This window comes from Mangifera indica, chromosome 15 (assembly GCF_011075055.1).
Source record: "Mangifera indica cultivar Alphonso chromosome 15, CATAS_Mindica_2.1, whole genome shotgun sequence".
NCBI classification, from domain to species: Eukaryota; Viridiplantae; Streptophyta; class Magnoliopsida; order Sapindales; family Anacardiaceae; genus Mangifera; species Mangifera indica.
In genome coordinates this window covers 2,400,001-2,418,369 of record NC_058151.1, presented here as the reverse complement: position 1 = coordinate 2,418,369, position 18,369 = coordinate 2,400,001, and the positions used below count along the sequence as shown (strand labels likewise).

The 18,369-nt window shown below is 34.2% G+C and overlaps 2 protein-coding genes across 6 annotated transcripts in view; one reads left to right on the top strand and one right to left on the bottom strand.

The window, feature by feature from the left end:
• Nucleotides 1–505: 505 nt before the first annotated feature.
• Nucleotides 506–18,369, top strand: part of LOC123197181 (probable transcriptional regulator SLK2) — a 23,691-nt gene continuing 5,827 nt past the window's right edge. The window contains exons 1-10 of one of the 5 annotated variants that reach the window (XM_044611346.1): nt 506–662; nt 1,291–2,537; nt 2,782–2,913; nt 3,151–3,199; nt 3,631–3,845; nt 3,936–4,004; nt 5,342–5,442; nt 5,798–5,891; nt 5,996–6,065; nt 6,904–7,167. In XM_044611346.1, the coding sequence (XP_044467281.1) occupies nt 1,638–2,537; nt 2,782–2,913; nt 3,151–3,199; nt 3,631–3,845; nt 3,936–4,004; nt 5,342–5,442; nt 5,798–5,891; nt 5,996–6,065; nt 6,904–7,167 (1,894 nt within the window). In that variant the 5' untranslated portion in view covers nt 506–662; nt 1,291–1,637. Of the gene's footprint in view, nt 663–1,290; nt 2,538–2,781; nt 2,914–3,150; nt 3,200–3,630; nt 3,846–3,935; nt 4,005–5,341; nt 5,443–5,797; nt 5,892–5,995; nt 6,066–6,903; nt 8,102–18,369 lie in introns of those variants that run through there. The other 4 variants (XM_044611349.1, XM_044611350.1, XM_044611347.1 and 1 more) reach the window with 4 other exon arrangements.
• LOC123197182 (F-box protein PP2-A14) lies at nt 8,891–11,812 on the bottom strand. The gene is made up of 3 exons (XM_044611351.1): nt 11,271–11,812; nt 11,019–11,137; nt 8,891–9,514 (listed from the first exon to the last, which is right to left on the bottom strand). The coding sequence occupies exons 1-3, from the start codon at nt 11,580–11,582 to the stop codon at nt 9,094–9,096; spliced, it is 852 nt and encodes a 283-aa protein (XP_044467286.1). The 5' UTR covers nt 11,583–11,812; the 3' UTR covers nt 8,891–9,093.

Below are 18,369 nucleotides of genomic sequence, written 5' to 3'. Positions count from 1 at the left end.
TATAATTTAATTTTAAAACTCTTTACAGTTAATTAAAATTTAATTAAAAATTACAAAATTTAAGGATTTCTAAAATATCTATGCTTTTCACACTGGCAGCGGATTACACGAGCGCTTGTTTCTATTCTAACATGTTCTTCACACGTGGCAATGTGGTCATCAATCCCCTATCCTTTAACCCTAGACCAGTAAATTCCAAGATAAAATCATATACACAAGCATATTTTTTCAGCAAAAACGCTAGCCAATGGGGTTTATTTCAATGCCAAAATTACCCTTATTGTGTATCATGATTCCAGATGGCAAAGTGTCATGCTCTGATTAAAGAGGAGCTTAATTGTTCGACTGTACTAGATACTAACTCCCGAGACCTACCCTAGGCAATCTATAGATCAACGAATGAGATTATGTCAGAAGAATACAAACTCGCGTCGCCACCGCGCGATCAAACACCGACTACGTTATGCAATTCTGATCAGGACACGTGTCGAGCATTCACCTAATATTGCCGGTGACTTACCAGTGTTGCCGGTCACTCCCTCTCTGCAATTCCCGCTAGGTATATAAGCAGCCACCTCGAACACTCTCTTTCTACAATTCTTCAGTTTCTAAATTAAGCGATCAAAAAGTAACGTTTGCTTTTTCCAGCTCGTGATATTCAGGTTAGTGTTTTCTTATAATATTTTGTTTATTTTTTTAATGAATTTTGCTAAATTCTATGCAATAGAGCTTGTTTTTTATTTGTTTTTACATATGTTGATCGATCTCAGGAACTGTAAAAGCTAAGTTTGATTTTGAAATTAGTGTTTGCAACTTTTATTGCTTTGCTGTTTCTTGATCTCCTTGTTTAAGAGTTCAATTACGGTTAATCGGTTGATTTTACCGACCGTTGAAGTTCGGAAACTATTTCTTTATAGTAGTCTACTTGAGCTTGGTCACGGTTCGTGGTTCTCGATACACGTGATGAATTCTAGGCTTAAATTCAGTAGGAGTTTAATTTTGTAAGTTGAGGGATTGATTTACTAATACGCGTTTTTAATCCTACTAATTTCGAGTCTTAGTATCCGTTGTATTCTTTTAGCTAGCTAAGTAGAAATTAGGGTTTTCAAGAATGGTGAAAAAACTAGCTTTTTCCTTACTAAGGAGTTAATTTGGGAATAAATTATTGTCTCTTCAAAGTTTTTAGTTTTGATTAGTTTATTTAAGTGAGATGCTGTCAAATTTTGTAATTTTGCTTTCGGTTTAACTTATTTTTTTTCTATTGCTAATTCTGTTGTTTGCTTTTTCTAGTGAACATTGTTTAGATCCCTACAACAAATTTGTCGAAAGCTCAAAGATATCATAAACATTGCACACTATTTGGTTATGCAAGAGGTTGTAGATTTGTAATAATATTGAGTTAGTTGATGACACTAGTGAATCAGGGGTTCAGATTTTGTTTCCATGGTGGAGTGGGAAAACTTAAATAATTATGTTGTGTCTGTGATCTATTTTTTGGAAAATTTCTTTTATTTGCATGGTTTTTGTATTTTTATGATATTGAGAGAGTTGAGGAACATTTTTATTATTGAAAGTAATAGTCAGGCCTGGCTCTGGAAAGCTATTTAGACTCCAGCCACCAGGAGGTGGTGCCCCCCATGGCACCATCTCGGGTGACTGGAGGGTTGACCCAGTCTTCCTCAAGTTCCGGAATTTTCTTCCAAGGAGATGGGCAGTCCCAGGCTGTAGTTAACTCTCACTTGAGCTCATCATATGGGAACTCATCTAATTCAATTCCTGGGACCGGACGTCCCAATTTGGGTCCGGTTTCTGGGGATATGAATAATGCGGTGTTGAACAGTGTGGCGAACTCAGGACCAAGTGTGGGGGCAAGTTCTTTGGTCACAGATGCAAATTCGGCTCTTTCAGGGGGCCCCCATTTGCAGAGAAGTGCGAGCATCAATACGGAATCCTATATGCGCTTACCTGCATCGCCCATGTCATTTTCATCTAATAATATCAGTATTTCGGGTTCATCAGTTGTTGACGGATCCTCTGTAGTGCAGCAGGGCTCTCATCCAGACCCGAGTGCCCAGCAAGTGCAGCAGAGTCAGCAGCAAGGGGCATCGAGTGCTACATCCTTGCCCACATCACAAACCGGCCAAGTTTCTCTTCCCATGGGCCCTCGAGTACCTGGAACCTTCATTCAGGACCCCAATAATCTGTCCCAGGTGCAGAAGAAACCACGATTGGATATCAAACAGGAGGACATTCTGCAGCAGCCAGTGTTTCAACAGCATTCCATGCAGTTACAGGGTCGTAACCAGCAGTTACAGGCTTTGTTGCAGCAGCAGCAACAGAGGCTGAGGCAACAACAGCAGATTCTGCAGTCCATGCCACCTTTGCAAAGGGCCCAGTTGCAGCAGCAGCAGCAGATGCAGTATAGGCAGCAGCAACAGGGAGTGCAACCCTTTAATACAATGAAGCGCCCTTATGATAGTGGTGTATGTGCTCGTCGGCTAATGCAATACTTGTATCATCAGAGGCAACGGCCTTCTGTGAGTTCACTAATTAGCTAATTGCTTGTGGTGGTGTCTATTTATTTATTTATTTATTTATTTTTTTTAACATTCCTTCAATGCAATATCTTGCAAATATTACTCTCATGCAACTTCTCATTCTTTGAATTAATGTCATTTATGCCCATGCTTTTTCAAACATGTGGTTATGTGCATAATATATATTTTTACTTGCAATTTAGTTAACTTCTGAAGCTCATTGGTTTTATCTCAATCTTGATAGGAAAATACTATTGCATACTGGAGGAAGTTTGTGACAGAGTACTATTCACCTCGTGCAAAGAAAAGGTGGTGCTTGTCATTATATGATAATGTTGGACATCATGCACTTGGTGTCTTCCCCCAGGCAGCTATGGTCAGTTATTGTGATGTTTGAGTTAGCAACCTTAAGAATTTTTCCATGCTTTTCTGAAGTTAATTAGTGAAAATTTCATGTAATATAAATAGATTTCCCATTGCTCTATGATGATCTCTTTGTTTTTCATTCACGAAGGAGTTGAAAACAGAAAAATAGAAAAATGCAGTAATTTTATACATATCCTTTTGTTTTTCATTTTTATATCTTATGTTGGTGTTTTATTTTCTTTTCCAGGATGCATGGCAGTGTGATATATGTGGATCAAAATCTGGGAGGGGATTTGGTAAGGGATTTGAGATATTTTACAGGCTTTACTTGAATCTTTTACTCATAAAGTAGGATTTTGGTAATGCTTTTACGTAAAAATCCAGACATGAAAATTTGTCAAGCTGGGTCTCTGAACAATTGTACGCCGAAGGGGGAAAAGGTTCTCTAATTTTATTAAGATAATTCTCTACTCAGCTGATTACCACTTTCTTAACAATCTAGAAGTCATTGTTGAATCTACTTATCTGGTCACCACTAGAATTGAAGAGAAACTACCCATATCATGAACATGTATTTTGGATTCTTCTTGTTAGTTTTAATAAAGGAGTTAGTCTGCAAAATATTAATGCTAAACGCAGAACTTTCTTGTTCTGTTTGTTAGTCAATGTGTTATTATATGTTGATTCAAATGAGACCTAATTATACTTTTTATGGGGCTTCCTGCAGAGGCAACTTTTGAAGTCCTCCCTAGGCTCAATGAAATCAAATTTGGTAGTGGTGTCATTGATGAGCTTATGTTTTTGGACTTGCCACGTGAATGTCGATTTCCTTCTGGAATAATGATGTTGGAGTATGGAAAAGCAGTTCAAGAGAGTGTGTATGAGCAGCTTCGTGTTGTTCGTGAGGGTCAGCTTCGTATCATATTCACCCATGACCTAAAGGTAAAAAAGCAAAAAAAGATGCTATTTCACTTTTAGAATTATTCACTTATGTGGACTGACTAACCTGTGGGGACGTCTATGCTGTTCTAGATATTATCATGGGAATTTTGTGCTCGTCGTCATGAAGAACTTCTTCCTCGAAGATTGGTTGCACCACAGGTACAGATTTTTGTTACCCTTCTGTCTATTTCTTTGATTTAGTTGATCTGAAGTTTCTATGATGTACTCATGCATAATGACCAAAAATCTTGATCTTGCTTTTAATTTATTGTTTGCACACTTCCCTCCCCTCTCCTCCCCTTGAAAAAATTGAGCAAAACTGTAGATGGAAGGGATATGTTCCAGTGAACAATATAGAATTTACCACTGAAACAATTTAAAGCTAGTGTTGGAGCGCTAGCTTGTAACGTCGTCAAGATTAAAAAATATATCATTTTTCAACAGAAACAAATAATCTTGATTTCCAAGGCATTAGCAAAATAGATACTGGGTAATTAGACATTGTTTTTTCTTTTATTTAATTATTTATGAGATCAATAGAAATCAGGAGTGACAAAATGTTCTCATTCATTTGGGAGAGAAGGTTTTGTTTTATTTAAGTGAACTCCCAAAAAAGGGGCTTCGTTGGGGGACTGGTATACTGGGAATTGTGGGCAATGCAGAAATAAGAGTTTAGAAAATTAAAAGAAAAAGGTGAGAGGAGGGAGGAAAAGAAATGACCAGAGGAAATCCGACTAAACCGAAAGAAATAGCTCCCATTGTTTGTCTTGTTGGAATATGGAAACTGACATGATGGGGCTGGTGTCAGTTGAGAAACTGGAGCAGGCAATGTTTCAATTCAACTGGCAAGCAGTTCTAGTATGTTAATGCTAAATAATGAGTATGTTAAACTGAAAATTTCTCCATTTGTCCTATGTTTGTATCATGTTATTGCTTTTATATCATTTAAGTTGCCCCTCATATTTCAATGGTTGGCCTTTGAGATTGTTGGATGTGATTAAAAACTGGCAGAGACACATGTTAGGGCAGAAAGTCTGCTAAATAAGAGATTGGGTGGGGGTGGGGGCTTTTATTAATTAATTTTTTTCTGAAATAGTAGTGTTCTAATTACAATGAGATTCTTAGTTCAATAACTCATCTATTACTGTGACAAAATCAATTCATTTCTTGCAATTTACTCGAACCCATGTAAGTTTCTGCCTTAAACATTGTGCCTTATTTTTTATTTTGATTCTTTTATCTACAAGTACAATCTCTTGCCTTGCTGCATGTCAGTAATTTTGGACAGTCTTGGTAAATGTAAACATATTTTATTTCTTCTGATTATGAAGGTATTTGTGTATATATATATACACACACACATATATATATACATATGTACACACATTTTTATATATATATATATATATATATATATATATATATATATATATATATATATATATGTATATGTATATGTATATGTAACATGTACTCCTTATCATATGTCCTTTCAGGTCAGCCAGTTGGTTCAAGTTGCCCAAAAATGTCAGAGCACAATTTCTGAGGGTGGAGCTGATGGGGTCTCTCAGCAGGACTTGCAAATGAACAGCAATATGTGAGTTAATTGAGCCACAAGTGACATTTTATAGATTCCATTTGTTCATGTTTCCTCATGATTTTATCCTGTAATATCGAGTGACACCTGTAAAATAATCTAGAAGAGCCTTTAAAATGATTAATGGCTCAAGTGTTTGGCAACCTCTTAGTGGGGTGCTGATGAGCTGACTGTACAGTATGTGCTTAGTTACCATTAGCTAATTTAATACTGCATGTTGCTGCTCTGATTTGAGCCTCGTTTGATTGTATATAAAAAAGATATTGTGAATCTTGCTTAGTTTGGAGTGATTAGGAATGAATGTAAACACCTAATGCAGAGAATGTACTTACATTTGCCCTTTGTTTTAATTCAGGGTCCTTACAGCTGGACGTCAGCTTGCAAAGAGCTTGGAGCTCCAGTCGTTGAATGACTTGGGATTTTCTAAAAGATATGTGAGATGTTTGCAGGTAAAAATTTGGTTGGTTTAGAGTTCAATTCTAGTACAAGTAATCTAATGTGTAATCATATAATTTCTGATTTTTCTTATAGTAACTGAGATCAATTATTTCAGATTTCTGAGGTTGTCAACAGCATGAAAGATTTGATACTGTTCTGTCGGGAGCAAAAAGTTGGGCCAATTGGTAACTCTCTATTGCTTTTTTTTTCATATCTCATTTGATGCCAATATCAACCTTTATAGATAGTATCTTTGTGTTCCACCTTCTGAATTGTATGAAATATACCAGTTTGTGTATCTGCTGCTGAAAGGAGAAAAGGTAAAATGGAACTTTTATCTGGTGACAGTCTTTTAAATTATATTGATATAATATACTTTTCTATGACATGGAAGTTATATCATTTTACATAACACTAAATGGGAGTAATCTCTCCGGAAATTTAGCCTTTCCCAGCTTTTGTTCTGCTCTTTTAGCTGCCATTTCCTCTACATGCAAATGGCTGTTGGGTTGTTTATTACGGAAATACTATCCTTAAATGTGGCTGATTTATAGTCCATGTTCAAGTCTTTAGTTTTTGGCTGAGTTTGATGTATACGACCACTGAAAATTTAGTTTATTTATACAATAAAACTATGTGCATACATTTTTGGTATACAAATGTGTAGACACATGAATGTATCATCATGTAATTGAGTGATTTTGAATTAATGATAAAGTACTATCCAATCAAAAGATGACATATCTATTTGTGTACCAAAAATGTATATACATAGTATTACCCTTCTTTATAATAGGGAGCTCTTTTTTATTTCTCCTATTAGATGAAGTATATTTCTTGTTTGGATAACTGTACTTTATCCCCAGTATTTTTGACCTCTGTTGTCCATTTTCAAATAGTAATTTCAGTTGTATGTTATTTTGTTACGTGACCAGAACAGGGTTATTGGCAGTAATTATCATTGTATTTATTTTTATGAAATTACATGTTTGATTTGATCTCAAACCAATCCTCAATTTGCAGAGGGCTTGAAAAATTATCCTCGACATTCATCTGTGTCTAAGCTCCAGATGCAAAGGACGCAGGAAGTAGAGCAGCTGGCAAGTGCTCAGAGTTTACCAGCAGACAGGAGCACCCTCAATAAGCTGAGAGCATTGCACCCTGGAATAAACAACAATATGAGCAATAACCATCACATGGTTGGTCGAGGAGCTTTAAGTGGTTCAACACAAGCTGCTTTGGCCCTTAGTACTTACCAGAATTTGCTCATGAGACAGAACTCAATAAATTCAAACTCTAACTCGCATCAACAGGAGGCATCTTCTTCGTTTCATAATTCTAACCAAAGTCCATCTTCAAGCTTCCAAGGGCCTTCTGTGTACATGCAAGGGTCCCTTCAGAACTTTCCTGTTAGTGGGTTGTCTAGTCCGCGGCTACCTCCACAACAGCCACATCCGTTGCAGCAATGGTCACTGAACTCAAACAACATGCTCCAACAGAACCATTCACAGCCTTCTCTGGGTAACTCGGCCTTACAGCAGCAGCAGATGATCCAGCAATTACTGCAAGAGATGTCTAATAACAGCGGAACGGGAGTGCCACAGCAATCTCATAGTGGGCAGGCAAATGGGATTATGGGAAGGACTGGATTAGGTTTTGGAGGCAACTCTCCGGCAGTAACTGCAGCCACGTCCAATGTGTCAGTAGGTGTTGCAGGGCCACCGAGCCGGAGCAGCAGCTTCAAAGGTCCTTCCAACAGTGGGTCATCAGCAGCTGGTGGCGGCGGTGGTGGAAATAATGGATTTAACCAGAGAGCACAAGAATTGCCTCAGAATCTTCATTTGCAGGATGATATAGTTGAGGATATAGCCCATGAATTCACAGAAAATGGTTTTTTTTAGCAGTGACCTTGAGGATACAATGGGATATGGGTGGAAGGCATGACTAACCAAACCCTAGCGCAATTATTGGCTTCCGTTGAGCGAGTGTCGTTACAGGTTGTACAGAAGAATATTTGGAAATAGCTGCTTTTTTGGCTTTTCTGATTATCGAATTTGTTGTGACATCATCATGCACCTGTACTCCATTAGGTTTTTGAGTCATCTTTCTTTTTTTTTTAAATATTTTAATTTTATTTTCTTTTAAGGTTTTACTGTCTCCCAAGTCTTTGCAAGTGTAATCTATTGAACAAATGGTAAGAACAGCTTCTGTTTCGTTTTAATATGGTAGATGCTATATCACAAATTATTAGAAAAGAAATCTTATCCTCCTACAAAATTCAGTTCTCCAACTCTACTATGGATAATAAAACTAGTTCTAATAAGTTCAACAGACACACATGAATGATTTTAAACGATGAGAATAATCAAAAGTTTTTGTAAGAGGTTGGGAGGACACTGGAATGGCAGTTCAGCCTGTGAAACTATGTTTTTGGCTTGAATATCTTTATGGGAAGAGAGAATTTTTTGATAAAGACAAAAACGAGAATTAGATCAATTAAAATCTTTGTAATTAATAAGGGGTAGGGATGGATCAATCTCTTTCAATTTATCCCTTTCTCTAATTTTTCATAGAAGAAAGGTAGAGATAAGTATGTAAAAATTTTCTAACGAGGTTAGGAAGGGAAAGTAGATAGAAATTTTTCTGTAGAGAGAGAATGAAGATTTTTCATCATCTTTGTATCAAAAACAAAGAAAAGTTTTTCTCGTAAAGATGAAAACGAAGATTGAAATATTCATCTCAACTAAACTAGTTATTATCTTTGGGAGGCCTTGACTCCCACCCAAACACTAGTATTTAAATTACTAACCCAATTTTTCACCCTCTTGGATGAGGCTTCCAAGCTGGCAACTTACTAACTTTCATTTTCTAATTTCCTTTTTTCATCATATAAGAATACGATTGTTTAACAGAAACAATGAAGCTGTGGTCCTTGACCGAAGACAAAATGTGCCCACAACCCCTCAACACGACCCACTTTACTCTCATTTCCACTCACGACAAATAACTATTACATATGCAATTTTGTTTCACCATTAATGCACCAAGCAAGCAACAACATTTCTCAATTTGGGTATACAACAGAATCTCCAAATATTTTATACAAAAGCACCCCACAACGAGCTAATTAACCAAAATCAAAGCTCATATCCTGAAGAGTTGCCCAATCTCTCTAATATGTATAACCACATGATCACCTAACAAGCTTAAAGCTTATTTTAATCTTTCCCTAAATTCACTTGGATATATTAACACAGAATCCAAGCATAACCCTCCTTTTGTATGCGTACAATCGATCTGCATCATGGAAAATTTAATCTTTGTAAGCATGTGATGAGAGTTGTTGTCAATGGCGAAATCGCCCACATGGTAGAGAACCCAGTTGCCTTGTTCATGTAAACAACATTCTGAAATGGCTCGCTGCCCATTTGAAGTGGATAACTGAAACCTCACAGGCTTAATATCCCACCCATGAACTTGTTCCAAATTGCAAACCCTTCTGCCAAATCTTCTTGAAGCCTTTCCAAGCTGCAGCCTGAAAAATAAACTGTAGCTCCCTGGGGGAAACTCAAACTCTAACTCTCCTATCACCTCAAACCACCATATTTGTTGAAGATATGCCACTGTGTGAAACCTGCAAATCAAAAAGAAAAGATTTCTGTTAAATTAAAAATCAATAATAAAACCACGCATATTTATTATTGTCATATGATTAGGTGATTTTAAATTAAATATAAAATAATACTAAATCACATAATAACTCATATAAATGGATACCTATTCATATATTTAAAGTAGATACGTATAGTATTACTCATTAAAAATACATTTCTAGAACCTTGTCAAGAAAAATTAAAAGTGTCTATGAATTTGTCAACACTCAATAATGGTAGGTTTGGCTAAGAAGAAAAATCTTTAGTTCCTTTCACACATCTTTCACTTTAAACTAAAAAAGGTTTTCAACTAGTCTTTTAAGCACTTTATTTACGTTATACATGCCATTTTTTTTCCATAACTTGTCAAAGATTTTAAAGCAAAAGAGAGATATATTATATAACAATTTCAGTGGTTTTTCAAAGAATATAGTGCTTTATTATCACATAAATAATAAATGGAATTATCTTCAAAGATGGCCAACTGGACTGGTGATTATTATTGATTAGTCCTTTTCATTTGCGGCAAGTTCCTGTTGGCTTCTGGTGAACCTTTTTTCTAAATGGGCCTGCTTAATTAATGTGTATAATCGATGTTTTGGCTACTTTTTCCTAAAATTAGAAGAAAGAAGACAACCAACTGAATCCTTAAGAGGTTCTAATTCTGATTGTTTGAATTTAGAAATGCTAATCTCATCATTAAAGCTTGTTAAAAGAGGTTAATTTATATTTCGGCTGCTTTTGGAAATTAAAATTTCTCTACCATCTTATTCATTATACTTAGGAAATTTTTGAAAAATGATAATAAATCGAGATGGGGATGGGTTGGTAGAGGACGAATACCCTAATTTCTGTCTTGTCTCCTTCAAGGAAAATTTTCTATCCTTCCCCTTCCTATCTCTACAGAAAAATATCTCTCTCATTCCCTACCAAAATAATGATGAAATATTTATTAAGTATTAAAGTATATTTATAACAATTTAAACTTTTAAAAATAATTTAATATATAAAAGTTTAAAAAATATATAGAGTAAATGATGAATCAAAGAGGAGATGAGTAGGAGATATATTCATTTTCATCCTTGTCTCATCTTCGATTGTGAGAATTTTATTTATCTTTATCCTTGTTTCATCTTTGTTCTTATTGGGGAATTCTCTCTTCATTGAAGAGAGACAAGCCAAAGACCTGATTTAGAGGCCAAATTGCCATATTTGATAATAAGGTTTTCTACTCACCATAATTTGGCAGCATGTAAAAAACTGGTAGTTAGAACAGTAATATAGGATATACCGATATGCCATTGGCTCACCAGTCACCATGGACGATCATAAACACGATTCCCATATAAATATCTTAGTAGTTTATGATTCTTATTCTTTCTCCAATGAGAAATAAACCTTTTCCCATCACAAATAAATGTAAAAAAAATATATATGAAAAAAAGAAAAAAAAATGTTGGGAAATAGTAACAAATCTCTAATTACCTGGATTCCTCCGTTGGAATGTGATTCCAATATCTTCGATCATCAATCCCCGTGATTTTCATTGCCCTTGCAGAAATTGAGATACAGATTTTACCAGTGCTCTTATCCAGCCATGCTTCCTGCATTAATTGAAGGTCTCTTTTAGGGGTTTTTAGTTTTTTGGGGTTCTTCTTTTACAGAAGAATATGCCTGCTGGTTTTGATATGCATTAGAAGAGTTAATTACAATATGCTGAAAATTAGCTCAACATACCTTGGTGCCATTTTCAAAGCGATTAGGAAGACACAATCTTGCATAAATTTCTTTCTTGCTTATAATTTCTGGGCTCTCGTCAAGAACTTTCTTGACAAGAAACTTATAATTCGATGGCAACTTCGTTTCCCACACAAAATCAGCCAAAGAAGCGCCGTGAAAAGTTTTGTTCAGCAGCGCCAATTTACAAATCTCCGGAGGATCAAAGTGCATAAGAATAAATGATATACAGTTTTCCGGTATATCCCCCAAACCAGGCGACCTTGAACATGACTCACTCTCAGCTGCAAGATCAGAAACTCCAGCCCCCATAAATCAATCAAAAAACAAAGAAGAAGAAGCAAGACCCTTGTAGATATCACAAAACTAAACGTCTACAGATAGAGAAGAAGGTAATAGAAGAGTTGAGAAGTGGAAGGAGAGATTGAAGAAAGCTTCATCATTCTCTCGATCATGTAGAAGGGATAGAGAGAGAGATATTAATTGGGTTTTGAGGCTTAAAGAGAAGAGAGAAAGAAAGTGCAAGAAAAGGGTTAAAGCTATATTCTAAAATGGAGAGTCCCCACTTGGAAAAACAATTGAAAATATATTTTTTTTAAAAATTCAATCCGAAAAGGGACGTGTACATGAGTGTGCATGGAATTAATCTGTTCAAGAATAATTTTGTGTTATCTAGACACGATTCTCGGTAGCGTGTTGGAAAAAAGGTCAAATTTTCTATCATTAAAACTGGAATAATTGATACAATAATCAACCATTTAAATGTTTTTGAGACTAGGAATTAATTCTTGAGTTTGTTCTTGTGGACAATATCAAACTAGCTTTACATTCAAGTAATTGCTTCATAAATAAAACCAATACATTAATTAAGTTCAACTATTTTTATTTTTTTTATTGAATACCATCCTCTCTTCCTCAAGGTTTAGACATAACAAAATTTTAACTTTTTTTTTAAAATTAGAAATGAAATATATTCTGTAAACTGTACTATGGTAATTTAATTAACAAAAAGCTTTTATATTCTAGTTGTTGGACAATTTTAGGCATGTCAAATTGAATTCTGTAAATTGAAAAACGTATCTGGATTTTTAATTCTGTTCACGTTATTGATTTGAACATGTTTTGAGGGTCTGATGTGAGTCAATTTTCACAACTCCTTTTGCCCGAGTATTGCAATCCTTGGGAGACATCTGTTTCCTACGCTTTTGGTTTTGAGAGGAGAAGAAGAAAACAAAATCTTCTGTAAAAGGCATAATTATTCAATTGTAGAGGTTGTTTTAGATACTTAAATAAGTGTTTAACTATCAATAACTTTCTCACTAACTACACTTTGACAGTTAATCAAACTAGGCTAAGGCGACCCGTTAAGGGTGGCCTCAAACCCAATCTAATAAATTTTTTGATTATAAATGTTTTTTACTTCATAATCAAGCATGGTAATAAAAATCGCGAGCTTAATTGGAGAGACCATAGGTTAATTTTATTAGTAATATTATATATATATAAACAAATATTATTATTTATTCATACAAACGGATAGGATAAACTAATAATATGTGTTTAGATAATTTTAAAATGAGATAAAAAATAAACAATCAAATTATCTAATCAAACATTTATTTTATATAAATAAATTAATAAGATTTATTTATGTATATAGACTTATTTATGATAATATTAATAACTAATATTAAATTAAATATAATAAAAATTTTCATTTCAGGAAATTAAAAACTTGTCACTAAAAATAAAAATTCCATCCTTAAAAATTAAGTGTCACATCTTTCAATTGAATATTTATCATTGCATCTTCTGCAATAACATAGGGAAGTCCCCCTTTCACACACATCCTAACAAAATAAAGACGAATAATTTATTAACCCATTTTTAAATTGGGAGAAGAACTATTTCCCACCCAACTTTAGATATTTTTTCAAAATACCACCCACGACAGATGAAAATCCACTTTTCCTACTTATGGCCAAACTGTCGTCCAATTTTTCAGTTAGGGATAGGGGCAAAATCGTCATTTACTATTTAAAACCTTAAAACTTTAAGACTTTACTGTTTCCCCCCTCTAGGTTTTAAAAACTAATAACTAACCCATCCTCAAAGTTTGAAAAGTTTAGATTTCACCCTTAGGGTTTGCTTCCTTCACCGGCCACCATCGACGGCCGACACAATCAACCGATCTCCCATCTCCGACTACAAAGGACAATCTTTCGTCGTCCAGATCTAGATGATGAAGCGTCGTCCATATCTGGAAGAACAGACGAAGGACGACGCTTCGTCGTAGCCTTTGGACCACGCAGCGAGCGACACCGTCCTTCGTCGTCTGGGTGGAGCGACAAAGAGAGACTCTTCGTCGCACGGTGGTGCAACGAAGAGATCTCTGTCTTTTCGTCGCATTGTGCGACGAAGAGATCTCCGTCTCTTCGTCGCACCGTGCGACGAGGAGATGAAGATCTCTTCATCGCACCACCGCCGTCGCACCAGGAGAAGGAGGAGGCCGGTGACGACGTCGGGAGATGAAGTTGAAAAATGAGAGTGAAACTGCTAGTTTTGAAAGTTATGGGGGGCGGCTACATTTTGAAAAATATGGAAACCCTAGGTTTGGGGGTGAAAATGTTAGTTTTCAAAGTTTAAAAACTTTAGATAAGGTGAAATGTTAGTTTCTAAAACCTAAGGGGGGTGAATGGTAAAACTCTTACATCAATTTTGGGATGAATTTTGTAGACTAAATTGAGGGGTATTTTTATCATTTCATCTAACAAGGGTAAAATGGATATTTTACCCTTATGCAAACAGAAATCATCCATATTAACAATTTATAGGTGGGAAAAATGGATTTTCATCTGTCATGGGTGGTATTTTGAAAAGGCATCTAAAGTTGGGTGGGAAATAGTCCTTCTCCCTTTTAAATTTCAACACAATAAATTATTTGAGCTTTAGGAAAAAAGGTCGTGGCTGTGGTTGGTCTCTCCTTGTTTGAGGTGACACCAAAACATCAAAATTTTGGAACAATGCAACCAGCACAGATATGTGCAAACAACATAGTAACAAAATTTGGTAATTTAAGCACATTTTTGTGTCCACATAAATTATATTTATTCCTCTAGAAGACGTGGGGCTGAGTCAGCCAGGCACAATTGAGCCACCAAGTCTCTTCCTATTTATTCCTTCCAGTTACGTCTTATACTGATTTTAATCATAAACCTAGGAGAAGAATTTAAGTTTTTAGATAGTATATTATTTATATGATTAAATAATTTTAAATTAAAAAATAAATAAATATTTAATTATATAATAATATATTATTTATATATTTAAATTATGTATTAAAAATATATATACATAACATTACTCTTTTGTTTAATCTTGTGATTAACATTGCGAAAGTTTTTAATATGAGACATAGTTTATTTTTCACCCATGATAAAAACCTATAAATTTAGATTTAAGGGTTAGCAAAATTAGTGAAACACTAAAACTTTCAGAAAAAATATTTTGACTCGAAAATTTGCTATATTTATAAAATCCTAAATTACCCAATATAATAGTTATAAATCTGTTATTGTGTCTTGAAGTTTTACCTGTCAAATCAATCCAGATAGTTCGTATTAAACAAAAAAAACCATAAATTTTAACTAAAAGGACATATAAACACCTTTTATCTATTGTTATTGTTTTTATATGATTTACCGAATTTCTAGAATGCGAATGGAACCTGAGAATTTTAGCAGGCATAATCTTCTTTAATGCCTGATTTGTGAATAAAAAAGGTAGGGGAATTGTTCTTCAGGGCTCCCAGGTCGGTGATTGAAATCTAGAATATGATTCTCTTTGTAAAATTCTATCTACCAGCTAGCTCCATCTTCTACAGATTCTTCAAGATTGTGTTTTTTTCTATTCACCATATCAATTAATTGATAGTTGAGGGGTGGTTGCCTAACAAAACAATCAAAACATGAATCACAAGTCGCTGCACATGCATTTCTAAATTGTTTAATTTTATTGAAAATAAAATGTGCATAAAACTAAAATTATTTAATTATATAGTAATATATTATTATTTAGGTTAAAATTATATATATATATATATATATATATATATATATATATAATGTTATTTTTTTATTAATAGGGCCAATGACTATTTTCCATCACAAATTGACAATTATATCCAAAATATACAATAAATATGAGATGTAAATGTCATATTAAAAACTATTACGGTTATATTATATTTTAAAAGTATATAGGGTGAATATCTGATTTCCTAAATAAGATAAGAAAAATATATATTTAACATTGACACACTATAATACAATTCTATTATAATATTTACAGAAAATGATATAAATACCCATTAATTACTTAAAAATAATTAATTTTAACAGATGGATGAGAAATTGGTTTTTTCAAACTTCACAGGTGAAAATATTCTAGTTTATCAAATCTTGGGGGGAAAATAGTCATCTAGCCTATCAATGACTAAGAAATTAAACAACTTATCATCTAACCAAATGTTGGAACATTCGTCACCTGAAGTCCCAAGATACGTATAATTTCATATATCATATATTAATGTCAAGTCCTAATCTGTTTAGAATTTACAGGAAGCACGGTTCGTATAATTTCTGGGTATTTTATTAATCGGCCTTATCTGAAGTTTCAGAGATGACGCCCTGGAGATTTGATCTTCTGAAAGTTGTGTGCTGACCAAGATTTATTTTCCGACACAGGATAGAAAGTTGACAGCAATAATGTTGTGTACTGTAGAGCATCGAATTCGCCCACAAATTTAAAGGGCCAGACAGGTTAGAAAGTTGATTAATTCATCAGTTTTTAATTTAATCGGAAAAAAAGAAAAAAGAAGGCCTTCCTTTGAGTAAGATCATCCTTAGATCAAACCGGAAAAAGTTTGGATTTAATGATCGGCTTGGTAATCACTACATCAAATACATTAAATAATATTTATTTTTTTAATTTGATCAATTTGATTAGATTCAATTTTAATTAATTTGATTTAATTCTGATTTTATATTATTTTAACTTTGGTATATATATATTTTTTTTTCATAAAATCAGATTTTCTTTTAGATTATTTTTTAATAATATAAATTATATAATATTTTGTTAATAATATTCATTTAGTTTATAACCTAATTCATAACTTTTTTATAATATCAGAGTTTAAAACCAAATAGGTAAGTATAACAATCTAAAGTGATTCTAAATATCAAGTGACAATGCACACAACCGACAGGTCTAACACTTTATAATAGTTATATTTGAGAAAAAATATTAAAGATTAAATAGTTTCACATCAAATAAAAATAATATAAGTAAGCGTTACATAAATATAGTAGAATGAATCTTACTATAAATTATTTAATTTTGTGTAACATAAATTTTAATTTTTATATTTATAAAAAATTAATTTTAAAATATCACTAAGAATAAATTTAAGCTCTTATGCCACAATTTTTGTTTCTTTTGTTACTTAAATTATTTATAGGGCAAACCACAACGGTGTTGTCTCTATCGTGTCCGAAGCCGCCGCCTGACTCATAACATGATAACTTCTACTAACTCAGATCAGAAGCCTAACTACGTACCTCATAAGATAATAACTTACACCACTTATCTGTGTCAGCTTTTATCTTCATTTATAGCTTTCCATTTTTGCACCTAACCAAGGTTCATGAAAACTGCAGTGACTATTCAGTTTTTGTACATCACACACCAATTGGGTTATTGTCATTTTGAGCGGTGGTCGTACTGGGAAAATCTTAAAAAAGAAACAACAGAAAATGCAAAACAGACTCTGAAATGTGAGGACATGTATGCTCTGCTATTTGATAAGCTCATATAATATTTAATTCATGATCTTAAATAACAAGTGGGGTTGTGGGCAATCATTCATGCAATTTATGTTAAGATTTGCTTTAAGAAAATGGAAAAAGGGAGCCCATATGGCCATATACATCGTCAAAAATACTTCCATTGTCTGCATGTCTTCGTGTAATTAGTTCCACGTGATTCATGTTCTTGGACGGCTGGCTATTTTACTATTAGATCTAGCAAACGGGCAGGTCGGACTGGACTAAATTAAATAGGAGCGGATAAAACAGACGGGTTACATCAGGAAGGTATCTGCGAATAGTAAATGGAAAGCTCCTCTCCCGAAGCCCCTTCATAGCAGTCTAATAACAACAGATATAAAGGGCTAATCCTGCAGCATGGCCCGACAATTTATTTAAAAAAGAGAGATAGAGAGCAAGAGAAGTTGCAGTCCCAACATGGTGACAAAAGGAAAAGATAAATTAGCTAGGTGCCACCACTAGAATAACAGTAGGGCATTCAATGTGAATGGACAGTCCAGCTTGAATGTGCTGTAAAGCAAGAGGTAAGCCACATTATCATGGCAAAATAATTTTACAAATGGAAAGCATTACACTAGTTGATATAGAAGAACATCTAAGTTGTGAAAATTATGTACCATGACTAAAAGAAGCCCATATTTTAATGGCATATGCACTTCTGATCCACCCTTTCATATGTTTGTTCACCAAGAGAACATGACAGCACAGGCCAAATATATGTCCACAGGCAGAGTAATTTGCAACTGTTTATAACAAAAAGGAATGCGAATTTGATAAAATGGTCATATGCAATGAGATAGTAAATTTGGAGAGCTGATTGGCAGTATGGTGGTACTCATGCCCTGGCTATTCCAATAAAATATCTATATACTGGCAGTGGAGATAAGGTAATTAAAATGTGGTCATTGTTGGGTGGTGTGCTACTATGCATTATGAATTGTCACAAATTTGTGATTTCCATACTAACAGTATGAAGTGGGGGTTCTTTTCAGTGAAATTTGGGATGGGGCCAGTTGATTGTGGAGTTTAAATGATCATAGTTTGTTGATGGTATCGGAGATATCTGCTACTAGTTTGTTGATGGTATTACAAATGTCTGTTACTACATAAATGGAGGGAACTGCGGAGATATCACAAATAGGATTAATTCAAGAAATTTAGAATGGGACCAGATTTTGTAATGCTCAACATATTTTAATAAAATATGGATT

Excerpts from the sequence above, each read along its gene's own strand:
- LOC123197182 (XM_044611351.1), bottom strand. The coding sequence starts at position 11,582 with ATGGGGGCTGGAGTTTCTGATCTTGCAGCTGAGAGTGAGTCATGTTCA. Across the intron at positions 11,138-11,270 it reads GCTTTGAAAATGGCACCAAG|GAAGCATGGCTGGATAAGAG; the intron begins GTATGTTGAGCT and ends CAATTAATGCAG. Across the intron at positions 9,515-11,018 it reads ATTCCAACGGAGGAATCCAG|GTTTCACACAGTGGCATATC; the intron begins GTAATTAGAGAT and ends TTTGATTTGCAG.